We start from the raw sequence: 26,555 nt of genomic DNA, 5'->3' as shown, positions 1-26,555 counted from the left end.
ATGGAGAAATCTACATCCAGAGCTGTGACTTTTTGGACGGACCAAATGTACAGAGCTGTAAAGTTGTCCACCATGGTAGCAGTTAGCTGCTAGCTAACCGTAGCTAACTTGTTTGTCCATTGTTTGGTCTGTGACGTAATAGGTCAACAGGAAAAAGGTCCAATACTAACAAGCTGAAAGGGGGCATATCTCCACCTATCGTAGAGGAGTCGCACATACTTGGCTCAATAAATGGATTCCCCTCCCGTGCTTGTATACTGGGACAAGGACAGTAGGCCAGTTAGATGTCCTCGTCCAGCTGGGACTGGAGCTCCACTTCACTGTTTCCATGGAAACGGACTGAGCGTATCATGTAGTGTGTACGTGAGGACATGGGATCTATGGGGTCTCCAGAGTTGGACCTGCCATTTATATTTGGATGCACGACCCCAGTGGACAGATGAGAACAGCAGCACATTTGAATAACACAGTTACTCTAAGACACTTTACATTCGTTAAAACATTTAATTAATTACTTATGTGCAGTTCTCACACTTTGTAAAGTCACCCAGTGGACCTGACTGGACCTGACTGGAACCAGTGGACCTGACTGGACCTGACTGGAACCGGTGGACCTTTATGACGTCATACTGACATCATACTGACGTCTGGTGAAGCTGAGCAGTAACATGTGATCTAAAAACATGTTGAGCAACATGACTTGTGTCTGTTGTCTTTATTATAATCTTCTATTTTATACGAAGAGAACATTTTATTATTTATTATTTTATATGTCTTTGGTTCATCAAACACAAGAAACAACATCATCACAGATGAGACGCTCATGACAGCACGAGATGTAAACATTAATGGCGTCCTCCTCGGCTGAGTTCTAACGTTAGCTAGCTCAGTGATGCTAGGTGAGCTAGCAGTAGATGCACTCTTCCTTCTGCACAGTGATACGGTCGGTGGGTGTAGACAGGAAATAGTTCCTACATGAAACTGCTCACAACAAGGTCTGTGGATTATCTTCAGTAACCAGGTCATGGTTTCTGGAGAGAGACATTGATGTTGAGTTTTTCAAAAATATTTCTTTGGCACTTTGAGCTCCACGAGCTGAGTGACATCATACTGGAGAGAAGTCAGACATCTGTACGTCTGATATCTGCAACACTCACACCAAAACTATCAGACTGACAAACAGCTCTACAGGAAGAGGAAGAATATGGAGCTCTGATTTTGTCTCTGTAATCAGGTCAGTGTCTGTGGTTTAAATCTTATTGGTGATATGACTCATTTTTAGTTTCCAGATATGAATAGTTTTAATCACTGACACATGAACACATGAACACATGAACCTCTCTGTGTTTAGATTGTTAGTATCTGACATGTGGCAGTTTCAGTTTCAGTGTCTCCATTAAACTTTATTTTTCTGCTGGTAAAACTGTGATTTCAGGACTTTATTTTCACCGCCGTGGTGTTTTATTTCTTGCAGCCGCAGTGAGATCGTCCTGAATCATTGTGACGTTTTTAAACAAGCGAAGCGGCGAGCGTTGATCCGGCTCACCCAGAGACGACAGGTTTAAACTCCTCCGTCATTAACGAGCTGCACTTTGACTCGCTGCCTCTGAAAACACTCTTTATGGTTTGTTTTTCCTGCTGGGATGCCAGGGGGGCGGAGCTTCCCTCCAAGGAGAGATTACACACTCACAATTAGTCAATTAGCTTTTCTTCTTCTGTGGTTACCTGACGCAGTGAAGCCCCGCCCACCTCAGCTCTGTGACGACAAACTGTTTCCTTTTTTTTTCTCAGTTGCTGTGTGTCTGAGTTTTGGGTTCTGCTCATTGATCACAAGAAGACGAAGAAGTCACAGTTAAACTGCTGGACATTCATACACAGTCCCGCACTGCCCCCCAGTGGCCTCTCTGTGAACAGCAGCCTCAGTCCTGACTGCTGGGAGGTGACGCTCTGGATCAGGGGCCCATCATGACACAGCGGGCCCTCTGTGTGTGTGTGTGCAGTCGTGCTCAGGACCAGCACCATCGTTTTAAATCTTTGTTTGTTTGTTTTAATGCCAGAAAACATGAACCTGATGTTTACCTTTCGTCTGTTTGACTGATACATGTTAGAAAATGACCAAATAAACTTAACAAACAGTCTGGAAGGTGTTTTGTGTCTTTTAGTGTCTCTGGAGTTGTTTTGCATCCTGTCGTTGTTACGTTGAGTCTCTCGTGGTCATTTGGCAGATGAAGGGCCGCCAACACTTTGGGCCCCTGAGTCTGTCCAGCCTGTTCAGGTATCTGTCTGTGACCTGAGGAAGTTCATTTATATTTTATTCTCTCAGTGTTTTGTTTCAACAGATCTGTTCATATTTTTCTGTTCTCTGACTTTATATTTCTGGTTTTATTTCACATCATCGTCTGACGTTTCTTTGCTCCTCCTGAATTAAATTTACTGAATTTGTTTGATCGCTTCCGGACTGGAGAAGGTTTGTGGGTTGATGGTGTTTGACAGGCAGGTAGGAGGCTCAGTTATCTGTGAGTGTGGCTGTGCTGTAAGTAAACAGGCTGAACTCAGATCAGTTTGAATAGTTTGAATCACCAACTCTGTGAGAGGACACAAGTTTAAACCTCCAGACTAACATGTTGCACATGAAGAAACAAGTTATGTTTCTGCTTCATTACATTTTAGTCTCAGGACTGAATCTAAACAATCTGTGTCAGAATGAACAGGGAGACATGAGCTCAGTGTCAGACGGGTCTTCACCTGACAGACAGACAGACAGACAGACAGACAGAAGTAAAGACAGACGCACAGACAGAAGCTGTGTTGACAGATTTATTGCAGTTCAGTTACAGCGAGCAGTGTCTAAGCAGTCGATCAGGTTCACATCAGACAGGTTAGCAGACAGACAGACAGACAGACAGACAGACGACACTGTGAGCATTATACAGCAGCAGAGTGTTTTCACCATCACAGACCTGTGTGTAGATTTACAGCCCCGATGTGTCACTACTTAACTCTCTGAGTGTGACACAGCCTCATTCAGCCTCACTGAGCCTCATTCAGCCTCACTGAGCCTCATTCAGCCTCACTGAGCCTCACTGAGCCTCTAAACTCTCGTGCTCTCTGTCGTCTCTCAGCTTCCTGTCATGAAACATTCAGACGTGACTGATGACGAACACTGATGGTCACCAGTCTTTAACATCCATCACAGAAAACTTTAATTAAAACCTTTAAACTAATGTTGTGACATCATCAGAGTGAGTCGTTACATTCTTACAACCTTTATTAGACTTGATTAATTATTATTACTGCATTACTGTAAAGCCCTTAAGATGTTGTTAAGGGAGAATTTACTAAATGAACATTTCCAGCCAGCTCAGGGACTCTGTACTGACATCATTACTGAGCAGCAGTGTGTGTGTGTGTGTGTGTGTGTGTGTGTGTGTGTGTGTGTGTGTGGAGGGTAAAATACAGATTATTGCAGCATCTTCAGAGTCACGTTATCTGTCTATGTTTCCACAGCACAGACACTGACCTCAGTCTTAAAGGGACAGTGCACCCAAAAATGTAAATTCAGCCATTATCTACTCACCCATATGCCGAGGGAGGCTCAGGTGAAGTTTCAGAGTCCTCACATCACTTGCAGAGATCCAAGGGGAGAAAAAAAAGTTGTTTGGAAAAACCTCATTTGAACGTGAGACCAGTGAAAGCACGTGAACACACACGTGAGTGCGGTGCCCAGAGAGGCAGTCAGAGCTACAGGCTACAATGAGGCTAAAAACAGAGTTCAAATGAGGTTTTTCCAAACAACTTTTTATGTCGGGGCTTCAGGACACTTGGATCACTACGGACGAGCAGTATGGAGATATTTTGTGGTTTCAATGATGTGTTTTTGGACGTTTGAATCTGGGGCGCCGTCAGCCTCCATTAGGTGGAGTTGTGTTGCTACCTCCTCTCCCCTTGGATCTCTGCAAGTGATGTGAGGACTCTAAAACTTCACCTGAGCCTCCCTCGGCATATGGGTGAGTAGATAATGGCTGCATTTACATTTTTGGCTGCACTATCCCTTTAACTCTCAGATTAACCCTCAAGTCGATGGTCTGTGATTTCTGCGTCAGACACAGACGAGAAAATTCATCCTTTCATGGTGGATGTTAAATTTTTTATTTAAAGCCTTTTTTTAAATAAAGTTCAGCGGGAAACAAAACAATATTCATATTTAACCCTCATTTTTAAACAGTTTTCAGCCTGAACAGAAGTTAAAAGTTTAAACTTCCTGTTGATGCACAGCTGAGAGAGAGAGATCATATGTGTGTTAAATTAGTTTTTGTTGTGAAATTTGTTGTGAAATTTGTGAAACTTCTAAAATGAGATCTGCACGAGGCTCAGGGCACTTCTCTCATTTTCTAATCTATTTTTTTTTTGTTCAGTGTGACTGGTTCAGACTGTGTTTGTGACAGTAAACTTATCAAATCTTGATTTTCTCCCTCAGAACACAGACACAAACATCACTGCTGCTCAGGAGGAAACGAGAGATAAATAAAACAGATCAGAACAGGACGAGGACGGTTAGTGAGCTCACAGAAATCAAAGATCAGAAAGAGAAAGAGTTTGTTTCCATCTCAGTGACTGAAACATGATGACAGAGTTCAGCTGATCATCAGGCACTGATGTTACAGAAAACAAAAAGGAAACTCTGCAGATAAATAAACACAAACATTACAGTACATCAGAGTGGGTACGGAAGCCCTGAGAGGACACTGAGGGAAATCTGATCTGGTGACAGTTTCTCTCTGTGCTGAGTTCAGGACTGAAGAACAGAAGGAACAAAAAAGGTTTCGTCAGTTTTACTGAATAAAAAAACTGCAGAATATTTTACTGAGAAGTTAAATGCTGATTCATCATCACGTGTTCGCTCTCACAGAGTTAAACCTCGTAGCCGCCACGTGTGACCTTTCACTGTTGGGAGCAGTTTTTCCTGCACGGAGCTCAGTCTGTCGCTCTGAGGACAAAATCTGTGTCACAGCTACAAACAAGAAATTTACTTTTTGAACTGTTTTCATAGAAGAAGAAAAGTAAAAACTTTTTTCAGAGAGCTCATCAGCAGATTATTTTCCCTCTCAGCTTCCTGTCAGAGTCCAAACATGAAGCACCTGTGATGAGACGACGTGAGCTGAGGAGACGTCAGCTGAGTCACAACGCGTCTCTTCTTCTTCTTCGAGTTTGAACAGGACGTGAGGAGCTCGACTTTACACCACGTCACACACTCAGGTATTAACTACACACTTCGTCATGCAGCCTGATACATGTTAGCTGGAGTTGAGATGACGTGGTTAGTGCAGCACGGAGAGGCGTCACTTATTTACATCATGAGAAGAAGGAAGGCGTGCGTAGAGTTCGTCCAGCAGCTGCTGACTCATGTAAACATCTCATGCAGAGTCTGATTTATTGAACTGCTCAGAGTGACACCTATAAATGTTCCACAGAGCCTGTTGCTGTTTCCTTTGGAAAAAAGTTCATTTCATTTGTGCCAAACCTCTGATAGAATCAAACTCCTGATCAATGGACGTGAACGACGAAGAGGAGGAAGAGTGATCAAGTGTTGCATTAACTGTAACAGCTGCTGCATGAGTCCATATCAGTGTCACGGCATCGGGACTAAAGACCCTGCATAAAACACCTTAAGTTTGCTCTTTAGGTTTGACACTTAAGGATTCCCTTAGCTGAGGAAATGACTTAAGGGTGTTGCAGACACTTAGTTCAGGAGAGACGTTAAGGTGTTTACTGCACTGGCAGAGATTTCACTGCAGTAAAACTCTGCTGTTTCCATGGAGACCGTTTGTTTGCCTGCACTTGTGTGGTCCTGCTGTTTTGGACACAAACGTCACCGCGGTGTTGAGCAGACTGATGCGGCTGCATCAAACCACAGCCTCCTCTTCTTCACTGATCTCCATAAACTCAGACATGTTTCTGTTCTGACGCTTCAGAGGAACCTTGTGTTTTATCCTGACTTTACTCCCTGAGCTACTCTGTGCAACCCTTAACCCTTATAAGACTAAGATAAGGAGAAAAACTTAAGGAAACCTTAAGGAGAAGACTTAAGGGTGTTTTGTGCAACTGATTTTATTAAAGGAACCCTTAACTCAGATTTAAAGGAAAATCTTAAAGTGCTTCACACAGCCGACCCCTGAATCTTAATGTGATGATTTAAGGGGAAATAATAAGACATAAATAATGTAATATTTTCCTGTCTGTCTGAAAAACCTTCAGACGTCATGTCAGGACACTTTGGGACTTGACGTCGCTCAGACTTGAGCACATTTACAAACCGGATCTCTAATTTCTGCACGTGGAGACAAAAATACATTTTTCTGATTAACTTTGTATGTTTATATGTTTCCTCTTATTTACAAAGACACCTGTGCACTTCCTGTTTACAAAACAACAACGAAGATTTCTCTACAGTAGGTAGTTTATCTGTGACGTCTCACACGTCTCAACCTCCGACCCTCAGACCCTGTGAATGTACCGATAATCTCTGAGTTCAGCTTCAGTGCAACATTCATCTCTGAAACAAACAGCTGATCACACAGAGACGATGATGATGATGATGATGATGATGTTCGCACGCTTCAGCCTCACAAATAAAAGAGATTCAGGAGTTTGTCTAAATGAACTCAGTCACAACCTGCACACACACACACACACACACACACACACACCAAACTGTCAGTGTCTTCTCCTTGTGCCTGTGATGAGGCCTTCCTCCTCCTCCTCCTCCTCTGTAATCAACACCTCCTCATCACAACATGGACCCTCACAACCTCCCTGAAGCAGACGGCTCACACTTCCTTCAGAGGCCTGAGACGCCGTCACCATGAGACAGACACACCTCAGCGTCCTGACAGACTGACTGAGGAGTAAATATCTTTGACTGTGTACAGAGACGTGATGAAGGACGGAGCAGGAAACATGTCAGTGTGTCTGCAGCCTCCAGCAGGTTCACCTCTGGGTTCAGACCTCTAACGCGACTCTGTGGTTTCATTTGTTACCAGAACCTGAACACACTGAATGATCGGCTCATTTTCATGGTCAGCACTGAGACGCAGGGACGCTGTGACCTCAGAGCTGCAGTGACAGCTTCAGTCGGACATTTTAAGATGTAGTTTTGTGAATCCAGTTTTCTCTTCGAGTCAGATTGACTTGACTCTGTCAGAGCACAGTGTCAGAGGGTCGTGATACACGAGGCCAAAGTTCCTATGATGAAGATTGAAACCTGCTGTTTCTCTTTCTTCTACTTTTTCTGCTTCGAGCTGACGTCACAGGTTCATGATGGATTTCTTCATGTGATCATCTGCTCACGTCACTGCAGATATTTACATTACACACACTGCTACATGTAGCTACATGCTAACCTCAGGTCATTTCTCCCTGGTTTCAGATCATACTCCTGTTAGAACATGTCTGGTTGTGTTGAGAAGCTTTTACTCGTGATTTATAACAGGAGACAGTCTGTTATCCATGCTACATGCTAACCTCAGGTCATTTTTTCCAACGCAGACTGTTTGTTTTTTTTTCAGGAGGGCGGGGCTTAAAGAGACAGGCGTTAAAACAGAGCACGGTTTTCAGCACAGACAGGACGAAGAGAATAACGTGTCTTTAAACATTAAAGCGCATAAACGTGTTGTAATAGAAACTCAAGTATGAACCTGAAAATAAGAAGAGCAGCTGAATTAATGACCTGTTGTGATGTGCAAATATTTAAAATCTAACGAAGCTGCACTGAGTTTGTGTGACACATGTAGATGCAAATACATGAAAGCTTTAAATTTAAACGTCTTTACCACTGGTCGATGTGCTCCCTCCTCCTCCTCCTCCTCCTCCTCCTCCTGTGTCTTTTTAATTTGTCTTCCTGTTCATTCATGTGTCTGCAGCTCTGTCAGGACGCTGTGAGTCTGTCAGGCTTCAGTAAAACCCTGTGAGGAGTCAGTGTTCCTCTTTCCTGCCCCACAGTCTGGTCAGAGCACATAAAGGGTTAAAATCAGATCTTTCTGTCCTGTTTCCTGCTTCATCGATTAAATTCACTGCTCACACTCTGACGTTAAAACTGTCGCTGGAAAAATTGGTCTGGTTTCATTCCAGCAGCCGAAGACAGAGTGTCAGCTCAGAGAGCAGTGAGATGGGTCAGGACACACACACACACACACACACACACACACACACACACACACACACAGTGTATAATGTGAAGGTGAGGTCAGGTGAGCGGTGAGAAACATGAGATGTAAAACAGAACAAAATGAAAAGAATCAGATGAAATTCAACGTCATGATTTATTGATTCAATAAATGAGGTTTCTGATGTTTTTCATACATTCAAGTTAAATCAAATCAAATCCAGTCACTTCGTGAAGAAGAAACGACGTCTCCACGTTCAGATGGAGAAAAAAAAAAAAACAACTTTGGAAAATCTGATTAAATAAATAAATAAATAACATGACAATGATCTCAAACAGAAGCTGGTCTGTCTCGTCAGGTTCAATCACTAATATATATATTTATATTTAATATGATTGCATCAGGTCATAAATGATACTGCATCATGTCCTCTCACCTTCAGACTGAGGACACATTCGTCCTGATTTATGTCTCCACTGACTGAAGACTTGTTAACGTCCTGTGAACTGACAGCGAGTGTCAACACGAGACTTTAAACAGCTGCAGGCAGAAAGTGACTCTGAGCTGATCTCACAGACGTGAAGCACATTCAGTTTGAATATTAACGTCACATCATGTCTTTCTGTTTCTAACAACGTTGTGTGAATCCTGGATTTTATGAATTTAAGAAATTGGAGGGAAAGACACTGAAAATGAGCTTCACTTTCTGTGCGAACGTCTTTAACAACACGTGTCCTGTGAAGAGATGGAGGCTGCTCTGATGTTTGGTTTAAAGGTTCCTCCAGTGTCAGAGAGTCTGAGCTGCTGCTGCTGCAGACTGACTCTATAAACTCTGCTGGTCCTGACTCTCCTGCTGCCTTTTTCCTCTGTCTGCAGCTACACTCACATATCTTCATGTCCTACAAAGAGCAGCTTTGTCTGGTGTTGAAAAGACCAATAATCACCTGTCAGATCATCTCCTCCCACATGTTCAAGCTATCAGCCTGATATCAGGAGGAGAAGCAGAGTCCAGTTACAGCAGTGTTTCTCCTGCAGCAGCCTGACGACTCTTTTCTTTTCCTAGACGTTACAGTCGCCTGAAACAAGTCAGTCGCACCTGATGTGCCTCAGACAGAAGGGAGAAATAAACAAAAGGTGAACGAGGAGTTAAATATTTGTTCTTCTTCTACACGACTTCCTCAAACTCTACGGGAATCTTTCAGGACGGTTTGGTGTCACAGACCATAACTTGTGCTCCCTGCTGCTGCTGAAGCTGCTCACACACACACACACACACAGTGCAGTGACACAGTGACATCACTAATCAGAGGACAGTCACATGATCGACCACAGTCGTGCTGACTGGACACAGAAAACCGACCAATCAAAGCTGACTGTCAAAATGTTTCTGCTGCCGTCTCCTTCTGTCCTCTCCTCCTCCTCCTCCTCCTCCTCCTCCGACTTCCTTTCAACACAGTGAACTCTGCTCAGCTCCTTGAAGTTTGAACATATGAAACGTAGAAATTAAATTTATTCTGTTCTTTAATGTTTCAAACTCTCCTGAGCTTCTCTCAGTGTTGATCTCCATCAGCCTCACACGCTCTACGTCACTGTCATACGTCCCCTCTGACCTTTGACCCCTCGGTGCCTACACACAGTGGCAGTGCTGCTGACGTGCACGGCGCTCCACAAACTCTCTCCTGCCGAGTGTCACGGAGAAGCTGTCACAACGTTGGGGCGACGTGTTTACGCTGACCGCTGATTTATGCGGCAGCGAGCGTGCCATGTCCCGCCGGACCGTCTGGAACCTAAACACAACCCTCCAGAGGAGCGGCTGTGGGCCATGTACGGGCCCAGTGTTTACCCAGCAGCCATCAGTCTGACTGGTCCCAGGCAGCAATGCCTGATGGGAGTCCGGCGAGCTGTAAATCATCAGCACGTAGTACGACAGCGGATTAGACAGAGCGCCGTCCACTCAGCGTTATCTCAAGGACCACTTCTCCGTCCTCTGACAGACGAGCGGTGAACACATCGTCACTGAAGGAGGAGCCGCTCTTTACTGTCGCTTCATACGACCTGACACTCAGCTCAGCAGACGTCACGTCACTTCCTGCGGAGCTGAGCCACCTGACATGTGGACGACCACGAATCCTGTCAGCTGACCACGAAAACATTTCTGTGATTCTATTGACTACCTATTAACAGTGTGTTTGATCTGCAAACACAAGATGAATGTGAAACTGATCACAGTCAGTCGGAGCCTCCATGTGTTGTTGGACTGAACGCTGCTGACGTCACATCAGCTGAGACATAAAGTCTGTTTCTGTTCATTAATTCATTCAGTTTAATTATCAGATTATTTTAACGTTAATGACGAGAAACAGCTTCAATAAATGAACAGTCAGAGCGACTGAAGCTTCTGGGTTCAAATTAGAGCTGAGAATAAAAAATTAATCAACGAGTCGACCGACAGAAAATCTAAATTCAATAATCGATGATTTGTGTTTGTCATTTATGAAGAGAAACTTCTGAAGGAAGACAATTTACTGACGTTCTCTGTGTTTGATCTGATTTGTTAATGAAACCCAAAGATGGCCGCCGCTGGTCACTTGACTTCAGTGTTTATAAATGTTCTATATTAACACGACTAAACAAAATGAATCAGACATAATTTAATTAATCATGAGCTGCAGCTGTGACTGAGACACGATGTCGAGCTGCTCGCAGTGAGAACACAGCTGAACTAATCAAACAGGCAGCCAGATGAACATAAAGGTCAGAGGTCGACTCAAATCTGATCTGACCTCATCACGTCGTCCGTGTTCACAGCTGACGCACCTTCATCACTACGGTGCAAATAAAACTGAGGCCTCAAACAACTTCGTCTACACGACTGAATCATCTTCAGCCTCAAACTGACTGACATCATGTAAATGATCCTCAGTGAGCGTCAAAGCTCTGCCATCAATCAATACATGATCAATAATATCTGTGTCAGGGGAAGGTCACCATGGAGGTCGACATCACCGCAGTGATCACACCGCTGACTGTGTGTGTGTGTGTGTGTGTGTGTGTGTGTGTGTGTGTGTGTGTACAGAGTGAATCAACAGTCACTTCCTGTCACACAGCTGCTGGGAGTATTTTATGTTCGGTGTTTTTTTGCTAGCGTCATCAGCACCACAGCAGAATGTGTTTTAGCCACCTAGAGAATCTGTCTCAGTCTGAGTCTGTGTTGTGTTTGGACTCTTTCCTCCAGGTCACCCTCACACACACACACACACACACACACACACTGACTGATCGATGCTGCCGTAAACCAGCAGCTCGTTTTCTGTGCAGTAAAATGACTTTGAGCTTCAGTTTCCTGTCAGAAAAGACGTCAACGTGAAGCCGTGAACATACCGTACTGTAAATATATCGCACACTCAAACTATTACAGGATTCAATAGTTGGCTCTTTGTTTATGAGGCTACACACACACCGACTAAGGCAGCGTCTGATCAGCACCGTTTCATTTCATGCACGTGATGCGAGGGTTTCTACCAGGAAGTGAACAGACTCTGAGATGTGGTCGTGTTCGTCGCTGCTCGTCAGAATCAGTCGGTGTTCATCTGGTGTGTTTGCTGCCGTCAGGAATCATCAGGTAATAAATGTGCCGCAGTGCAACTTTGGCTTCTTACACAACAGGAAGTGAGCTACAACCAGACGAGATGATGATGTCATCAGTACAAAATGAGAGGAAATGACATCACGGTCATATTTAATATTAAAACTAACTTCAGTCTACAGCATGAATTTACTCCTGTCTGAGTGGGAATGATCAACATTAAACTACCACGTCTTATTTATCATGTTTCTTTAAACACGTGACGTCGTGTCTCTGGATGAATTCATATGTCACATGTTCATATGTTACATGTAACACATGAACATGTAACATAATATGTTACATGTTCATGTGTTACATGTGATGATGATATTTTTGGTTGCAGTCACCACAGTCTCCTCCTGATCTACCCTGTGTCCTCTCACTGTTCACAACATTTAACTTTACAACATGAGAACATGACGACATCAAACTGAGTGAGATGATGATGATGATGATGATGATGAATATGATGACTGTGCAAAGTCCAGAGATGATGTGTCATTTCTATGAGATGATGTAATGAAAGGCAAGACAGTTCACCTCAAACGTTAAACTCTTTAAACTCTGAGCCTCCTCAGCTGATTTCAGATCTCTAGCTTGGAGAACGACCTGTTTTCATGTCACCGCGTTTCCTCCACTAATAAATTAATGAGTCAAATTACACATGATGATAATAACACATGATGATAATAACACATGATAATAATAACACATGATGATAATAATACATGATCCGTCCAGGCGAGCTAAACATAATAATTTTCTTTTTGATTTGTGCGTTTTAAAGACGATGTGTCTGTTTTTAGTTTCTAAATAATCTTTTCTCTTTGTGGTGACATGACGTTGTGAGAGAACAGCTGTTACCTCCAGTCGTCCAGAACCTTCTGGTGTAACTGGGAACCAGTCACCATCTTCTCACTGGTCTTTGTTTTTACAAGTGCTCTGTGTGTGTGTCTCTGTGGGAGATGAGTTAGCTGTTGCGTGTGGCTGCCTGCTCCTTCTCCGCCTTCTCTTTGGCCTTCTCCTTCTCGATCAGCTTCTCCTCCTTCTGCAGCATCACCATGATGTCGGCCACCTGAGACGTGGAGATGTCGATGTCCTCCTTGTCAATCAGCTCCACCACCTGAGACGGCGCAGGACAAAACGACCTCGTTAAAGATTTGGTTTCAAACATTAAATATTTCGACGTCAACATTCAAACTCTGTGCCACTTCATCTTTATTCTTTCATGAGAGCGCTCAGATGAAACGTCTCTCTGTTGGTCGAACTTTTTAAAACTCACAGAAAATACAAACGTGAATAACTCCAGCTCAACCTCCTCGTGTTCTGCCCTCCTGTTAACGCACCTTGATGACGTCGTCGATGTCAATCTTCCCGTCCTTGTTGTCGTCGAGCGCCTCGGCAATGCTCTGCAGTTTGTGCTCTGGAATGTTCTGGATCTGCCGCATGACGCCGATGAGCTCGTCGATGCTGATCAGGTTCTCCCTGAAGGTGTAGAACAGACTGCATACAGGAAATGGCATGTAACGAGATGCAGGGGAAACATGGCGGAGAACAAAGAGGTCAACATGCTGCATTTCAAGGTTCCCACATCACACCAATCAAACTCTGTTCATCATTCAGCAGGTCAAATTAACAAAGGACAAATTATTCTCCAGCTTCATCTGCTGTCTCACATTCAGCAGGTCAAATTTGGGTCAAATTATGTGACGTCATGCTGAAAATGTGTCTTCAAATCAATCACTGATTAACTCTGATACACACAGAGGGTGAAGACACTCTGGGAAACTTTAAACGACCCAGAAACTGATCAGTTCAGTCATTTAAATACAGTTTCCACTGACTGTCCTGAGTGTTGTTAAATCAGACAGGAAGTGTTTGTTAATCCAAATTAAAAGTTTGGTCTTAAACTGTTGAGTTCAGGCAGTCTGAGTTAAATCTTGTTAATGCTAATAAGGTGAGTGCCCAGTGGGAGCTCTGTGGTGTCGCAGCAGCTGGTTGATCCTTTAAAGGCACAAACAGCTGACAGTTAAATTAAATCCATGATGCGATGTTAGCATGTAGCAGGCAGACGAAGGCTCAGCTGATCAGCTGATCTTACCTCGACGCATCGCTGACTTTAGTAAAAAATAATCTGTAAAAAATCAGGATTTACTCATGAAATCATAAACTGCTGTGATGAGTGACAGGACATGTTGTTTCCTGTTTTATCTCCACCAACATTTCACAATGAAAATAATAATGATGATGAAGATGATGATGATGATGATGATGATAGTTACAGTAAAACACTGCTTCATATAATATAATTTAAATAACTGATAAATATGTTTTATGTCACAGCAAATGAAGCAAATCAACATCAGGGCTGCACGATAGTTATTTCACGTTTAGATGCTCAAACGAGACTTTACGCCGCGCGGCTGTGCGCCTCCTTCATCAGTCATGTTTCTCCTACAGACAGGCTCCTCCTCCTCCAACAGGTGTTCAGTGTTTTTGTAGTTTTTAAGGACCTGTGTCCACACGGTGACAGTGACGGCTCTCACACTGGACTCAAATCAAACCACAGCACATTAACTAGATCATTAATATTTAATTAATATCAGGGATCGCCTCATTTAAGGAAACACTTCACATCAACACCTGAACGCAGCGTGACGTGAATGAATCAGGAGCCAGCGAATCACCGTCATTTATAAATGAGACGTTTGAATCTAAACTGATTTAGATTTTATTGATCGTGCAGCCCTGATCAACATGCTAAGAGAAACCATGAAGCAGCAGCTGAAGCATGACGAGCTGCGGCACTAACGCAGGACACGACACTAAAGAAGCCATGAGAGCAAACAGAGCTGCGTTCTTACAGAAACACGTCAACATGTTGAGGATCGTTTGTTTTCTCTCTGAGAGGAAGATGAGAAGATTAATAATAACTGAACAGAGCTTCCTCGCTGCCTCCACTCTTTATGCTAAGCTAGGCTAAAGACAGGAGGCTCAAAATAACAGCAGACAAACACACACGTTTCCTGAAGGTTAAAATTAAAACAAGTTTAGTGCTGCAGATTCAGGTAAATACAGGTGTGTATATATTTCAGTGTGTCAGAGATCAGCTGAGCTTCATGTCATCAACCCGACGTCACTGAGCTGATGTTGTTTTAATTAAAAGAACTTTTCAAACACCGAGTCTGTGTTTTCATCACAAACCATCTGAAGGTTAAAAATAAACTGTCATGTGAAGCTCCTTCTGTCTCCCTCTGTCTCTGTCTCTGTCTCCCTCTGTCTCTGTCTCTCTCTGTCTCTGTCTCCCTCTGTCTCTGTCTCTCTCTGTCTCTGCCTCCCTCTGTCTCTGTCTCTCTCTGTCTCTGCCTCCCTCTGTCTCTGTCTCTCTCTGTCTCCCTCTGTCTCTGTCTCTCTCTGTCTCTGTCTCTCTCTGTCTCTGTCTCCCTCTGTCTCTCTGTCTCTGCCTCCCTCTGTCTCTGTCTCTGTCTCCCTCTGTCTCTGTCTCTCTCTGTCTCTGCCTCCTTCTGTCTCTCTCTGTCTCCCTCTGTCTCTGTCTCTCTCTGTCTCTGCCTCCCTCTGTCTCTCTCTGTCTCTGTCTCTGCCTCCTTCTGTCTCTCTCTGTCTCCCTCTGTTTCTCTCTCTCTCTGTCTCTCTCTGTCTCTGTGTCTCTCTCTGTCTCTGTCTCTGCCTCCCTCTGTCTCTGTCTCTGCCTCCTTCTGTCTCTCTCTGTCTCTCTCTGTCTCTGTCTCCCTCTGTCTCTGTCTCTCTCTGTCTCTGCCTCCCTCTGTCTCTCTCTGTCTCTGTCTCCCTCTGTCCTGTTTTTTCTTGCTGTCATTCTTCAGATTTACTTCCTGTCCTTCAGTGATCGTCGGCCCCGCCCTGATGTGTCTCACCTGTAGTCCCCGCCTCCCTCCTGTATTTAGTCTGTGTGTTTCCTGTTTCCTGAGCCAGTGTGTCTTTGTACCTTGTGTCAGGCGTTGTCACAGAGTACCACGGCCCTACACTTTAACCACCTGTCACATGGTACAGAAGCAGCGGTGCGGAGGTTATAATAAGACATGGAGCTCTTACCCGACAGGCGGGGTGGTGCCGCTGTCCATCTGTCCGTCCAGGATGACCTTGTCCTTCTCCAGCTCCAGGATGATCTTGTCGATGCGACCGATCATACGGTTTACTCTCTTGGACAGACGCTGGCTGGCCTTGGACTCCTCCAGAGCCTTTTCCTGTCCCGTCTTAGAGAGCTCCTTCTTTATCTCCTCCAGGTCCTGGGAACACATCAAAACACTGAGTCACCTCACAGTCGTCTGAGTCTGTGGATGCTGTGGGGTGTGACTACAGGTGTGAGACGGGCACCTCGTTATACTCCTGGACGTCATCCTTCAGCTCTTCCAGCTCTTCCTTCTCCAGAGTCAACAGCTTCTTCTGCTCCTTCAGCTTCGAGCATGCATCACTCAGCAGGTCGATCTCCTCTTTGGTGATCTCCTCTCCCTGAACACAGACACATGCTCCTCAGATCACATCCAAACCCTGTGTTATAACATACGCTGTGTCCTCTGAATCAGACCTGCTGTTCAGATCCTGAACCATAAACACGTCAGGCTGAGGTCACATTTTCCCTCCAACATGGAAACAGAGACGCTCACTAACAAGCACCACATGTGCATCTAATACAGGCCCACATCAGAGACCAACCCAAAGACACAGAGTGGGTAAAGGAGGGACGCTGTGGAGGACACTGGGACACTCCCATAACCCACAGACACATTCCCACAGGATGAGGAAGACTCTGTGGAGCTACGAAGGCCGTTAGTTAGAGAGGGAACTGCTCAGTGACTGTCTGAAGGATCCACAGGGAGAAGAGGAGGAGAAGGTCACACAGACGAGGGTCAAACAGGAAGTACACATCGTATTTAGAGCAGCAGATGAGTGTTTTCTTTTTTCTATAACACGTGATGCTGACCGTGGTTTGTTCTGAAAACAGACGGACTGATTCTGGTCCAGATGAGTCCAGCTCCTGTGACCTGTCAGTCCCTTTGCTTTAAGAGCCAAACGTCTGTGGTTTGACCTCAGGCTGAAGTCAACGTTCATCTCATCACGCCAACAAAACCATTTCAGGGTTACTTCCTGTCGTTAGGATTACGTTCCCACTCTGACTGACCCAGATATCAAATCTGAAATGGCTTTTAAAAAAATGCCAGAATAACATGCAGGTCCTGTTGAACCCTTGTCTGTGTGGTGGCGCTCAGAGGAACAGCAGGTTCAGAGCGTGCAGGGAGACACTGGTGGAGATGTGAGGGTCACTGGGAGGAGGAGACGTCAGTAGAGCTAACCTGAAGACGCAGGAGTTTCTGCCACTGTTCAAACTGTGAGGCGCAGAAGACGCAGAGGTCATGACATGAAAAAATAAGCTGTCATCACACAGAAAGAAATATTATCTGGACTAATGTCAGAGACTGTTGTGGGAGATCTGATAATGAACTAATTTAAAACAACACACTGTCTGTGACACGGTTCACTTATTAAACAGGGTGTAACATCTGAGATACTAATCTCAGCTTCAGAGAGGACAGTTTGATGCTGCTTTATAAAAATAAATGTAGAACAGGCTGAGTTCTTTAGACCAGAAACATAAACATCTGTGTCCACGCTGTCCAATGAAACACACACAGAGCGATGAGCATCATTAAGGAGACACCTGTGCTGATCTGTGAGAGACGTTACCTTGATCCCCTCTATGACAGGAGCCGTGTCCCTCAGAGTCTCTGAATGAGCAGCCATGTCAGATACAACCGGCTCTGCTTTGGGCTCCAGCTCTCCCTCCTGCAGAGGAAGAAGTGATGATGATGATGATGATGATGATGAACATACACACGACTCCTCGTACATTTAACTACAGTCATCACACATGAACAGCTCCTGAGCTGCCATGGAAACAGGCGTGGACGGCCGCGTATCGAACCGAAACACCTTTAACAACTGAACAGAAAGAATCAACAACGGTCAAGAACCAAAATTCTGCTTTCATTATTCTGTCATCAGACACTTTTTCATCGTCAGAACTCTGTGAAGTTTTCTGTGTTTTATACGTCTGAGTGAAAACAGGTATTAAATCATGTTCATGTTGAGACGTCCGTTAGAAAGACATGTTTCTGTCAGAGAAAGTAAAGAAATAAAAATCAGGCGACGGGTGTCTTGTTTACCCTGGCCGCCTTCTCCGCAGCGTCTGCCAGCCTCTCCATCTCCCTGTCCTTGTTGTCCTGGCGTATGGCGGCCTCCTCCTGCAGCGTGGTCTCCAGCTTGGCCTTGTTGTCGACCTTAGAGAGCTCCATCTCTGCCACCATCAGCTGGGCCTCTTTCGCCTGGAAGAAGAGAAGAACCACAGCTCAGAGCAGAGCAGCTCATCTGCTTTCAATGCTCTTTAAATCCTGCTCAGTGACATCACACACGGCGTCTTCACGTACCATGATCTCAGGCAGTGTCTGCAGTGTCGTCTTCAGCTGGTCGGCGGGGGACAGCGTGTCGGGGAGGTACATGGCTCGGGACAGCAGCAGCAGGGACGTGGGGATCTGCTGGTTCAGATGAAGCTCCAGCCACTGCGAGAGAGAGAGCGACATAACAGCACTGCTTTTGGTCTCTGAGCACCAGAACACGTGTTAATATTCAGTTCTGTGACTGGAGGAAATGTTAAATGTCCTGTCTGTGTTTGCTGTTGTTACCTGTGCGAGCTGCTCCCTCAGTCGGTCCTCTGTGACTCCCAGAGATCTCATGCCTCTGACCCGACAGGCCGCCTGCACCTCATTCACGTTCAGACTCTCCACGCCCTCCTCTGCTATCAGCTGGACACACACACACACACACACAGCACACAGACCACACCTTTGAGTTTAATCATGTCAAATACAATACAATACAAACATTTAAAACACAGAGTAACAGGGAACATGAACTGTTTCTCTGCAGCATCACCTCTGACCTGGTTTTACTCTTTATGAAAGAGGAGCTGATGGTGATAAAGAGGGAAATAACCTGTTCTTTAAAGCATGACCACACGTTCTAGCAGGAACCTGAAACACTTGTATGAACCTGGAGATGAGACTGATATGTTCCCTGTGTAAACCTGAGGCTGATACCTTGTCGTCAGCACGGATGGCTCTGAGCTTCATGATGAGCTGGAAGCGCAGGAAGTTGTTGGTCCCGATGGACTGGAGCTCCAGCAGACGGCAGAGCGCCACCAGCTGAGGTCGGGTCAGGTTGTCCAGAGTCAGTTCATCCTCAAACAGTTTGGAGAATTTGATGATCTGCTCGTTACTGGGACGCTCACCAGAGTCCCGGATCTGCAGAGATGGATCAAGTCAGGACTGTAAATCCTTCTGAGAGGAGGAGTCTGACAGATCTTTATATCTGTTTAAAACCTAAATCATGATTCTCCGACCGAGAGTGTCTCAGTCTGTGTCACTGCTCTGCCACAGGAAGTCAAACTTATTACTTATTACTGATTTATACTGTGTTCACACTTTGTACTGAACATTGTAGAGTTTTATCTGCTCTTATCTTAAATCAAAAGTTATCAGGACACCACACTGCAGCTTTACTGAAACCTGTGTGAAACAAAGTTCTTAGACTGATTACTGAACTCTCACATTTTACATTTATGACCTCAGTTTGAACTACAGTAGTTCACTGATGAACACACACACATACAAGTGGAGACACTTCACTATATCCACCACCAGGGGGCGGTACTGCGCCTGACGAGGCCCTGCCTCACACCAACCTTCTGGAAGAAGGTGGAGAACTCCTCCGTCACGTTGCCCTGAGCCGCCTTGTTCCTCAGAGCGATCTCCTCGATGGTGTCCTGTAAGAACTTGGCCATCTCCAGTTTGACCCTCAGCTCCGTCTTCAACCGCTCCTCCTAAAAAACAACATGTTACACATTCAGTGTGGTGTGACATAAAATAAATCCCTGTCCATCATGACAACACGGTAACTTCTGTTTCAACAATATTACAAACTGTGAGGAAAGTAAATAAATAAATCTGTGATCTCCTGAAGGGTTAGTTTTAGTTTAACTCATCAGTCCAGGCTGCAACACGACGCTCTCTCTGTCACAGCTGATCATAAACTAAATAAAACATTTGAATGAATGTCTTTGGGTTCATCAACTAATCCAGATATAATCAGGTCATTAATGGATGATGAAAATAATTACATATTATATTCTTATTTGAGCTTCTCAAAGAATATCTGAAAAACATTATTGAAATGTCCTAAAAATAGGATTAAAATGTCTGGAAAAGTGTTCATAATATATTAGGAAAAAAGGATTCAAATATTAAAAAAAAATGTTTTTTAAATGTCCTAAAAATGTTGATAAACTGCCCTAACACATATTAATAAAATGTCTTAATAAATAGAAATAAAGTGTCCGAAAAATATGTATTTTTTCAATGTCCTTAAACATCTTTATAAAACATCCGTAAAATTGTCATCAAATAAAAACCTGGGCAATAAGGTGTTACAAAAATAATTCCCTAAAATGGATCTTGTGCATGTTGTGTGTGTCGTGCAGCTTCAGTCTGAGAGATACACTCTGATCACCTTCTTTGACTTTGTCTCAAAGGTGGATGGCAGCATGTTGGGGAAAAGTTTGAGAGCCACAGGAAGCAGGAACTCCATGAAGGGGACGATGATGAAGACCAGGAAGGGAAGAAGTCTGAAGACGTCGGCACACGTTCTGAGGAACTATAGGGAAATGGGGACAAACTGGAGTTAGAACTGACTCCTCAATGTGTGGAGATTATTTTAAAGCAGCAGGTTAGTTCACATCACATTTATTGAGCAGCTCAGCAGGTGTCTGCACATGTTTGGACTTTCAGGTCGAGTGCCGCAGGCTGCAGCTCACACAGGCCTCCAGCAGAGAGCAGCAGTGAGGGGGGTGTTTACCTCCTCTCCTTTGTGTGAGGGTACAATCACTCCTCTAATAACAGTTTGAGCCGTCAGCACTTTGAACAGAACCCTCCTAATTCACTGCTGTGTCATTTACATGGAGCCGTCGGACCTCAGTGAACATTCGGCTCACAAACAGGAAGCACAGCCGTGAACAATCCTCAGAGCGCAGAGGCAGCAGGCAACACTGCTCTGCTTCATTGTGCAGATGTCCAACTGTGGCTTACTGACCGGCCACAGACACAATCCTACAGACGGCCCTGAGGAGAGAAGTCCCTCCTTCTCCACCTGCATGTCAGAGGAGCAGTGGGGTGAAGGATTGAGGCCAGCCTGAGTGAAAAGGCCTTTGTCCACAGCCCCATTGACATGTATATCATCTCCCAGAGCTGCACATCAAAAGGAGGGAGGAGGGGCCACAGATTAAAATAGAAGGAGGTGAATATGAAAGGAGGAGATTAAGGAGCCAGAGCAGGTCCAGGTTAGATGAATGAGGAGTAGATGGGTTTGGGACGTGAGCTCAGAGGGAGTCAGCTGCATCTGAAAAGGTGCTGATGGGTCGGGGGGGGGGGGGGTTTAATGAGGAGGGGGGACTGTGGTCATCATCAGCACTGACCAGCAAGATTTACTCCTACTGTTACTCCTCCATCATCATCATCATCATCATCATCACTCAGCACAGAGCAGGTTATATATTGTCACATTCTGCACAAACTGTTGTCATTACGGATCGTTACAGATACGCTGTGTTTTAAAAGCAGGAAGTCGTCACACTGTGAGAAAAAATAAATCTAGTATAGAAATAAAAAATGCTGCATTAAGATGTGTCGATAGTCATTTTGTTTTTGCATCGTAGGAGATTTCACCTCCTCCAGACACAGCTCAGCTCTTCACTGTACTGTTGCACCATCAGCACGTAGAGACCGACGTGTCCCTCTGTCGTCAGGTATCAGTGATTCCTGTGAAACTACATAGTAAACATGCCTCTGCACTGATGTCTGAAGAACCTGTACGTTCCTCTGGATCTTTCAGCAGGTATTTAATTATCAGCCTGTTATGTTTAGGATGTAAAGATTGATCTATAAATGTTCTCCTGAGGCTCCACTTTAATTTAATCTAATGAATACGAGCACGTAGAGCACGGCGAGCTGGATCAGCCATAACAGCCTGGAGCAGTGTTACAGCAGGATCCTGTCACCAGCCTCACTGTTAATGACTGAATGTGGATGTTCAAGAAGAATCTCCATCAGTATCTCTGGCAGCCAAACAACCACATGTTTAACATTTCTGTTCTTGTTTTAACGACAGCAACTAAATCTGTGGGTGAAGTGTGACTGTGACAAAGTGTCTCGGTCACAACACACAGAGACTCTCCAGTCACACACAGCAGCCACAAATTATTAATGCAAATACAAATTAACCTTTTGGTTCCCAAACAGAACAAAAACATGTTCAGTCCATCAGACACATTTTACTGCTGCAATAAAAATGACTGAAATGAGATGAACAGACTGAAAACGTTATCTTATTACTGGAGTTACTGCCCTGTGGTAAAATGTCTCCCCTTCTGTTCCTGAGATATGACGTTAAAACATGATGATGTCACAGTCAAGCTGACCTTTGACCTTTTGACCTTCATTATTTTATCCTGTTAGACATTTGTGTCAAGTTTGGTCAGAATTAGTGGATGATTTCTGCAGTTATGGACAAAAACATATTTCGTGAGGTCACACTGACCTTTGAGCACTAAATTCTGATCAGTTCATTCTTGAGTCCAGGTGGACGTTTGTGCCAAATTTGAAAAAACTCCCTCAAGGCTTTCTTGAGATGTCATGTTACAAGAATAGGACGGAATGTTGGATGGACAACTCACAAACGTAATGCCTCCGGCCATGGCTGAAACAGAGACTTAAAAACAACAACAAGTGTATTCTTCAGGCCAGGTGGACGTTTGTGCCACATTTAAAGAAACTCCCTCAAGGTGTTCTTGAGATATTGTTTTCACAAGGATGGGCCGGACGGACGTATGGACAGTGACTGTCGCCAGCACAGCGCCATAAAAACAGATGTTGACAAAGTTTTATTTTGGGAACAAAATTTACAGCTGAAGAAAGATGACAAATCACAGTATATTTCAACACAATCCTCGGTGTAGATCAACATGTTTAATACCGCAATAATATCGTATTGTGGGGTTTCCACTGAGTCCCGCTCCTTGTCACCACGTCAGTGAGTCAGTAGTTGAGTGTTTAAGAGAAACAGCGTACAGTATGAGAGAGTGACCTGAGCTGAACTGCTCATCTTCCCTGAAATGACGGCTGAGTGCCAACACCTCCATCGTCAGCCTGCTGCAGAGAACTCTGGGCCGCCATCCAGACCGTCAGACTCAAAACAAGATGCACATCAGGTCAGAGGATAAAACAGGATGTTATTATCACGTCCCTACCTGTCAGAGGTCACATCATCTTAACTGCGACTGGAAAAACCTTCAATAAATTTAAACTGAGCGAGGAGCAGTCATTGTCTGGTTTGAGTTAGTGATTGTGATCAATGTATTTTTACAAGACATTTCAGACCTTCTATAAACAGTTAGTGTCCAGAGCTTGTGTTGAGGTGAGACGTGGTGATGAGGAGGTTTGGCAGGGGATGAAGATGAGCTGAGGTTAAAGGAGGAGTTTTCTAATCAAAGATGTAACACATGAAGCTTCTTCCTAAAGAGCTTTAATCAAGCAGCACAATCTGCTGAGCGCCCGGTGAGTAAACACTCAGCATGCAGCCTGGTTTCTATAATTGATCCCATCAGCTCTGAGGATTAAACATTATACAACTACACGTCTGAGCTGTGGCTGCTCACTCATCTCTCAACTCTCGACTGTCAACCCTGAGCTCTCACACAGACTGGAAACTCTGGATCATGGATTTATGGTATAACCACTCACTTTCTGTCAAATATCAGTTTCTGCAATCAGCTGAGGCTGATAACACCTCTGAAGGATGAGGGCCAATATTTCAGGCTGATCCGGTGCAGCCAGCTGATACCTGAGCCCAGACTTCTTCCTGCTCATCTCTGTGAACACTTATCTGTGTATGAGCGCAGATACATTTTAAATAAAAGCTAATGTGAAGCCAACAGTTGACGTCAGATGATAGCTGACAGGTTCCACCTCTCAGACTGTTTACCTGCTGATCAAATGTGATTGGTTAATACGACTCAGACCACAAACAGAAAACAAAACAACATCTGATACCAACACCTGTCCCGTCACCTGAAAATTCTGCAGGTATCTTTTAATAAAGATCAAAATCTCCTGTCACAGAGCAGACCTCAGCTGACAGTGCTGTTTACACTGACTCTGTTCACACAGAGGTGGCGCCACAGAGCCACTACGACGCCCCGTCTTTACACAAGACCAAATGACGGCAGCATCATGTGGCTCCAATTTGTGATGTCAGACAGCATGATGACATCACAAATGACATGTAACATAACAGAAACTGCTAACAGCTGCTGTCCTTCTTCTTTGAGTTAGCCGCTAACTGCTAACAGCTGCTGTCCTTCTTCTTTGAGTTAGCCGCTAACTGCTAACAGCTGCTGTCCTTCTTCTTTGAGTTAGCCGCTAACTGCCCAACAGCTGCTGTTCTTCTTCTTTGAGTTAGCCGCTAACTGCTACTTCTCTAATCACCGGTGATGAGTCACAAACATAACACGTCATCAACACGTCACACCCGTCCTGCCACCTGTCCTGTTTATACGGACATTGTTTTGGTGCTGTCACTACCTCCGCTGCCGACATGTGATGTCGTTGTTGTTTATAAAGAGCTGCTGACACGTATGTTATATGACACACTAGAGACTGCTGCTGTTGTGTTACATGTCACGCCTGTTTTGATTCTGTGATGTCATCATGCTGTCTGACATCACACACTGGAGCCACATTGATACTGGTGTAGTTTGGTTCTGTGCAAAGACTTGGTCGCGGCTCTATGGCGCCACCTCTGTGTGAACAGAACATATTGCAGAGCTCACCTGTCTCCTCTCACGGCGGGACAGAGCATGTCCGTTCAGCACCCTCCACAGCATCCGCCCAGCGATGGTGGTATCGATCCACAGCAGCCTGAAGCCGTGGTAGTAGTGCTTGATCTCGTCTATGACCCGCTGTCGCAGCGTCCTTCTCACAGGTTCTGCGTCCAGCGTGGGACTGTACACCGGCCCTCCTTCCTCCAGCTTCTTCTTCTTGTCCTTTAATGAGCGCAGAGACTTCTCCACCTTGGAGTCGTCCCATCTCCTCCTGGAGGTGTGTATCCACCTGACACCGGGGATGTCCTGTGGTCGCGCTATCGTCCACTGGGCCCCCGCTGTGAGTGAGGAGTACGCTGAAGAGGAGGCCCCAGACACAAAAGCACAGTAGAGGCGCTGAGAGTCCGGGCCCTGGGAGAGGCCCACGTATCCATCTGACAGGGGGAGGGAGGGACCACATGAAGGGACCTGGGACAGACTGCCGAGTCTGAGTCCATCGAGTCTGAGAAGAGACAAGACGAAGAGCTTCAGAACGAACAGTGTGAGCTCAGTGTCAGAGAGAAATCTATTTAAATACAGTATCAGTCTTTGACCTTTGACCTTCGAACTGAAAAGAACTGAAAATCTAATCAGTATATTCTTCAGTCCAAGTGGACGTTTGTGCCAAATTTAAAGCAAATAATGTCTAAAGAGTAAAGCTGTACCAAGTGTTTCATTCAACAGTAGCTTAACAAGTCAGATCCCTGTTACATTCATCAACAGACCAGAGGAGTATTCTGCTTCTCTTCGCTTTAAGTAGTTACTGCAGCCGCCTTTATAAAGTTCGTAGTGTCACGCAGAGTCTGCTCACAATCAGCACAGACTATTGTCTCACAACATCACGCCCTTAACTTTGACCCTCTTACTCATATATCCATTACCATGGAGATAAAACAAAACGTTCTGTCACAATAAGTAATGACTGCACTCTGTAGATCCTAACATGTTATGTTCATGACAGAAACGTCACAGAGGCTTCACAGTTATATGACACTGACGTCCTTCTTTTGTTATATTTAGGATAATTTTATTCAATTAGACAATTCACATTCCTACTGTTACTGTTCCACTGGTGTCACTGTGACCTCTGACAGCTGATGTGACGCATCGTCCACTGTGCAGAGGATTGTGGGTCAGAACAGACAGTAAAGTGTGGTGCCTTACAGACTGCAGAGTGTGACCTGATGTAGCACAACATCCTGATGCTTTTGGTGCACTGCATTTAACATACTTAATCTTTTTCTGGCGTTCTGTATAGTGTGGTCGTGTGAGGATTGTAACGCACAGCAAGATATCAGAAACAATACATTTAAGATGAGACGTCACACTCACATCACTCAGGGTTCAACAGGAGCTGGTTTCAGACATCACAGCTGAATCTGAGGAGAGCACACAGCTCTACAGACCTCCAGCACTGCAGTCGTATGTTTCCATGTGTGTATGTGTGTGTGTGTGTGTGTGTGTGTGTGTGTCTGAAGAAACACATTTAATGGTCTTACTTTGAACTGGAGAGTCTGAGCGCTGTGCAGTTGAAACAGGCTCCATCTTGAACTTTCCCTGAAAGAAGAGAGATGAACACATGAACAGTTGATCATCAGATGGACTCTTTCACTCAGCAGCCGTCTGCAGCTTCTCACTGCTCGCACACATGAACTTTACCTCTCCACTCGCTGACACAGACACCAACAGAACCACACACTGGTTCATACTGGTGTTGATGTGAGGTCTGTATAACAAGTCTGCACTGACTCTGAACCTTCATCAC

At 44.7% G+C, this 26,555-nt stretch overlaps 1 protein-coding gene across 4 annotated transcripts in view; it reads right to left on the bottom strand.

Moving 5' to 3' along the window:
• Positions 1–8,299: 8,299 nt before the first annotated feature.
• Positions 8,300–26,555, bottom strand: part of letm1 (leucine zipper-EF-hand containing transmembrane protein 1) — a 29,353-nt gene continuing 11,097 nt past the window's right edge. The window contains exons 2-15 of one of the 4 annotated variants that reach the window (XM_049595467.1): positions 26,290–26,347; positions 24,761–25,253; positions 20,389–20,532; positions 19,565–19,702; positions 18,921–19,124; positions 18,507–18,626; positions 18,252–18,383; positions 17,991–18,149; positions 17,512–17,610; positions 16,144–16,278; positions 15,862–16,055; positions 13,892–13,924; positions 13,137–13,293; positions 8,300–12,913 (exon numbers count right to left, since the gene is read on the bottom strand). In XM_049595467.1, coding sequence (XP_049451424.1) covers positions 12,761–12,913; positions 13,137–13,293; positions 13,892–13,924; positions 15,862–16,055; positions 16,144–16,278; positions 17,512–17,610; positions 17,991–18,149; positions 18,252–18,383; positions 18,507–18,626; positions 18,921–19,124; positions 19,565–19,702; positions 20,389–20,532; positions 24,761–25,253; positions 26,290–26,347 — 2,219 coding nt within the window. In that variant the 3' untranslated portion in view covers positions 8,300–12,760. The remainder of the gene's footprint in view (positions 12,914–13,136; positions 13,294–13,891; positions 13,925–15,861; positions 16,056–16,143; positions 16,279–17,511; positions 17,611–17,990; positions 18,150–18,251; positions 18,384–18,506; positions 18,627–18,920; positions 19,125–19,564; positions 19,703–20,388; positions 20,533–24,760; positions 25,254–26,289; positions 26,348–26,555) is intronic. The other 3 variants (XM_049595468.1, XM_049595469.1, XM_049595470.1) reach the window with 3 other exon arrangements.

Source organism: Epinephelus fuscoguttatus, linkage group LG14 (assembly GCF_011397635.1).
Source record: "Epinephelus fuscoguttatus linkage group LG14, E.fuscoguttatus.final_Chr_v1".
NCBI lineage: Eukaryota > Metazoa > Chordata > Actinopteri > Perciformes > Serranidae > Epinephelus > Epinephelus fuscoguttatus.
This window is presented reverse-complemented; position numbering and strand designations above follow the sequence as displayed.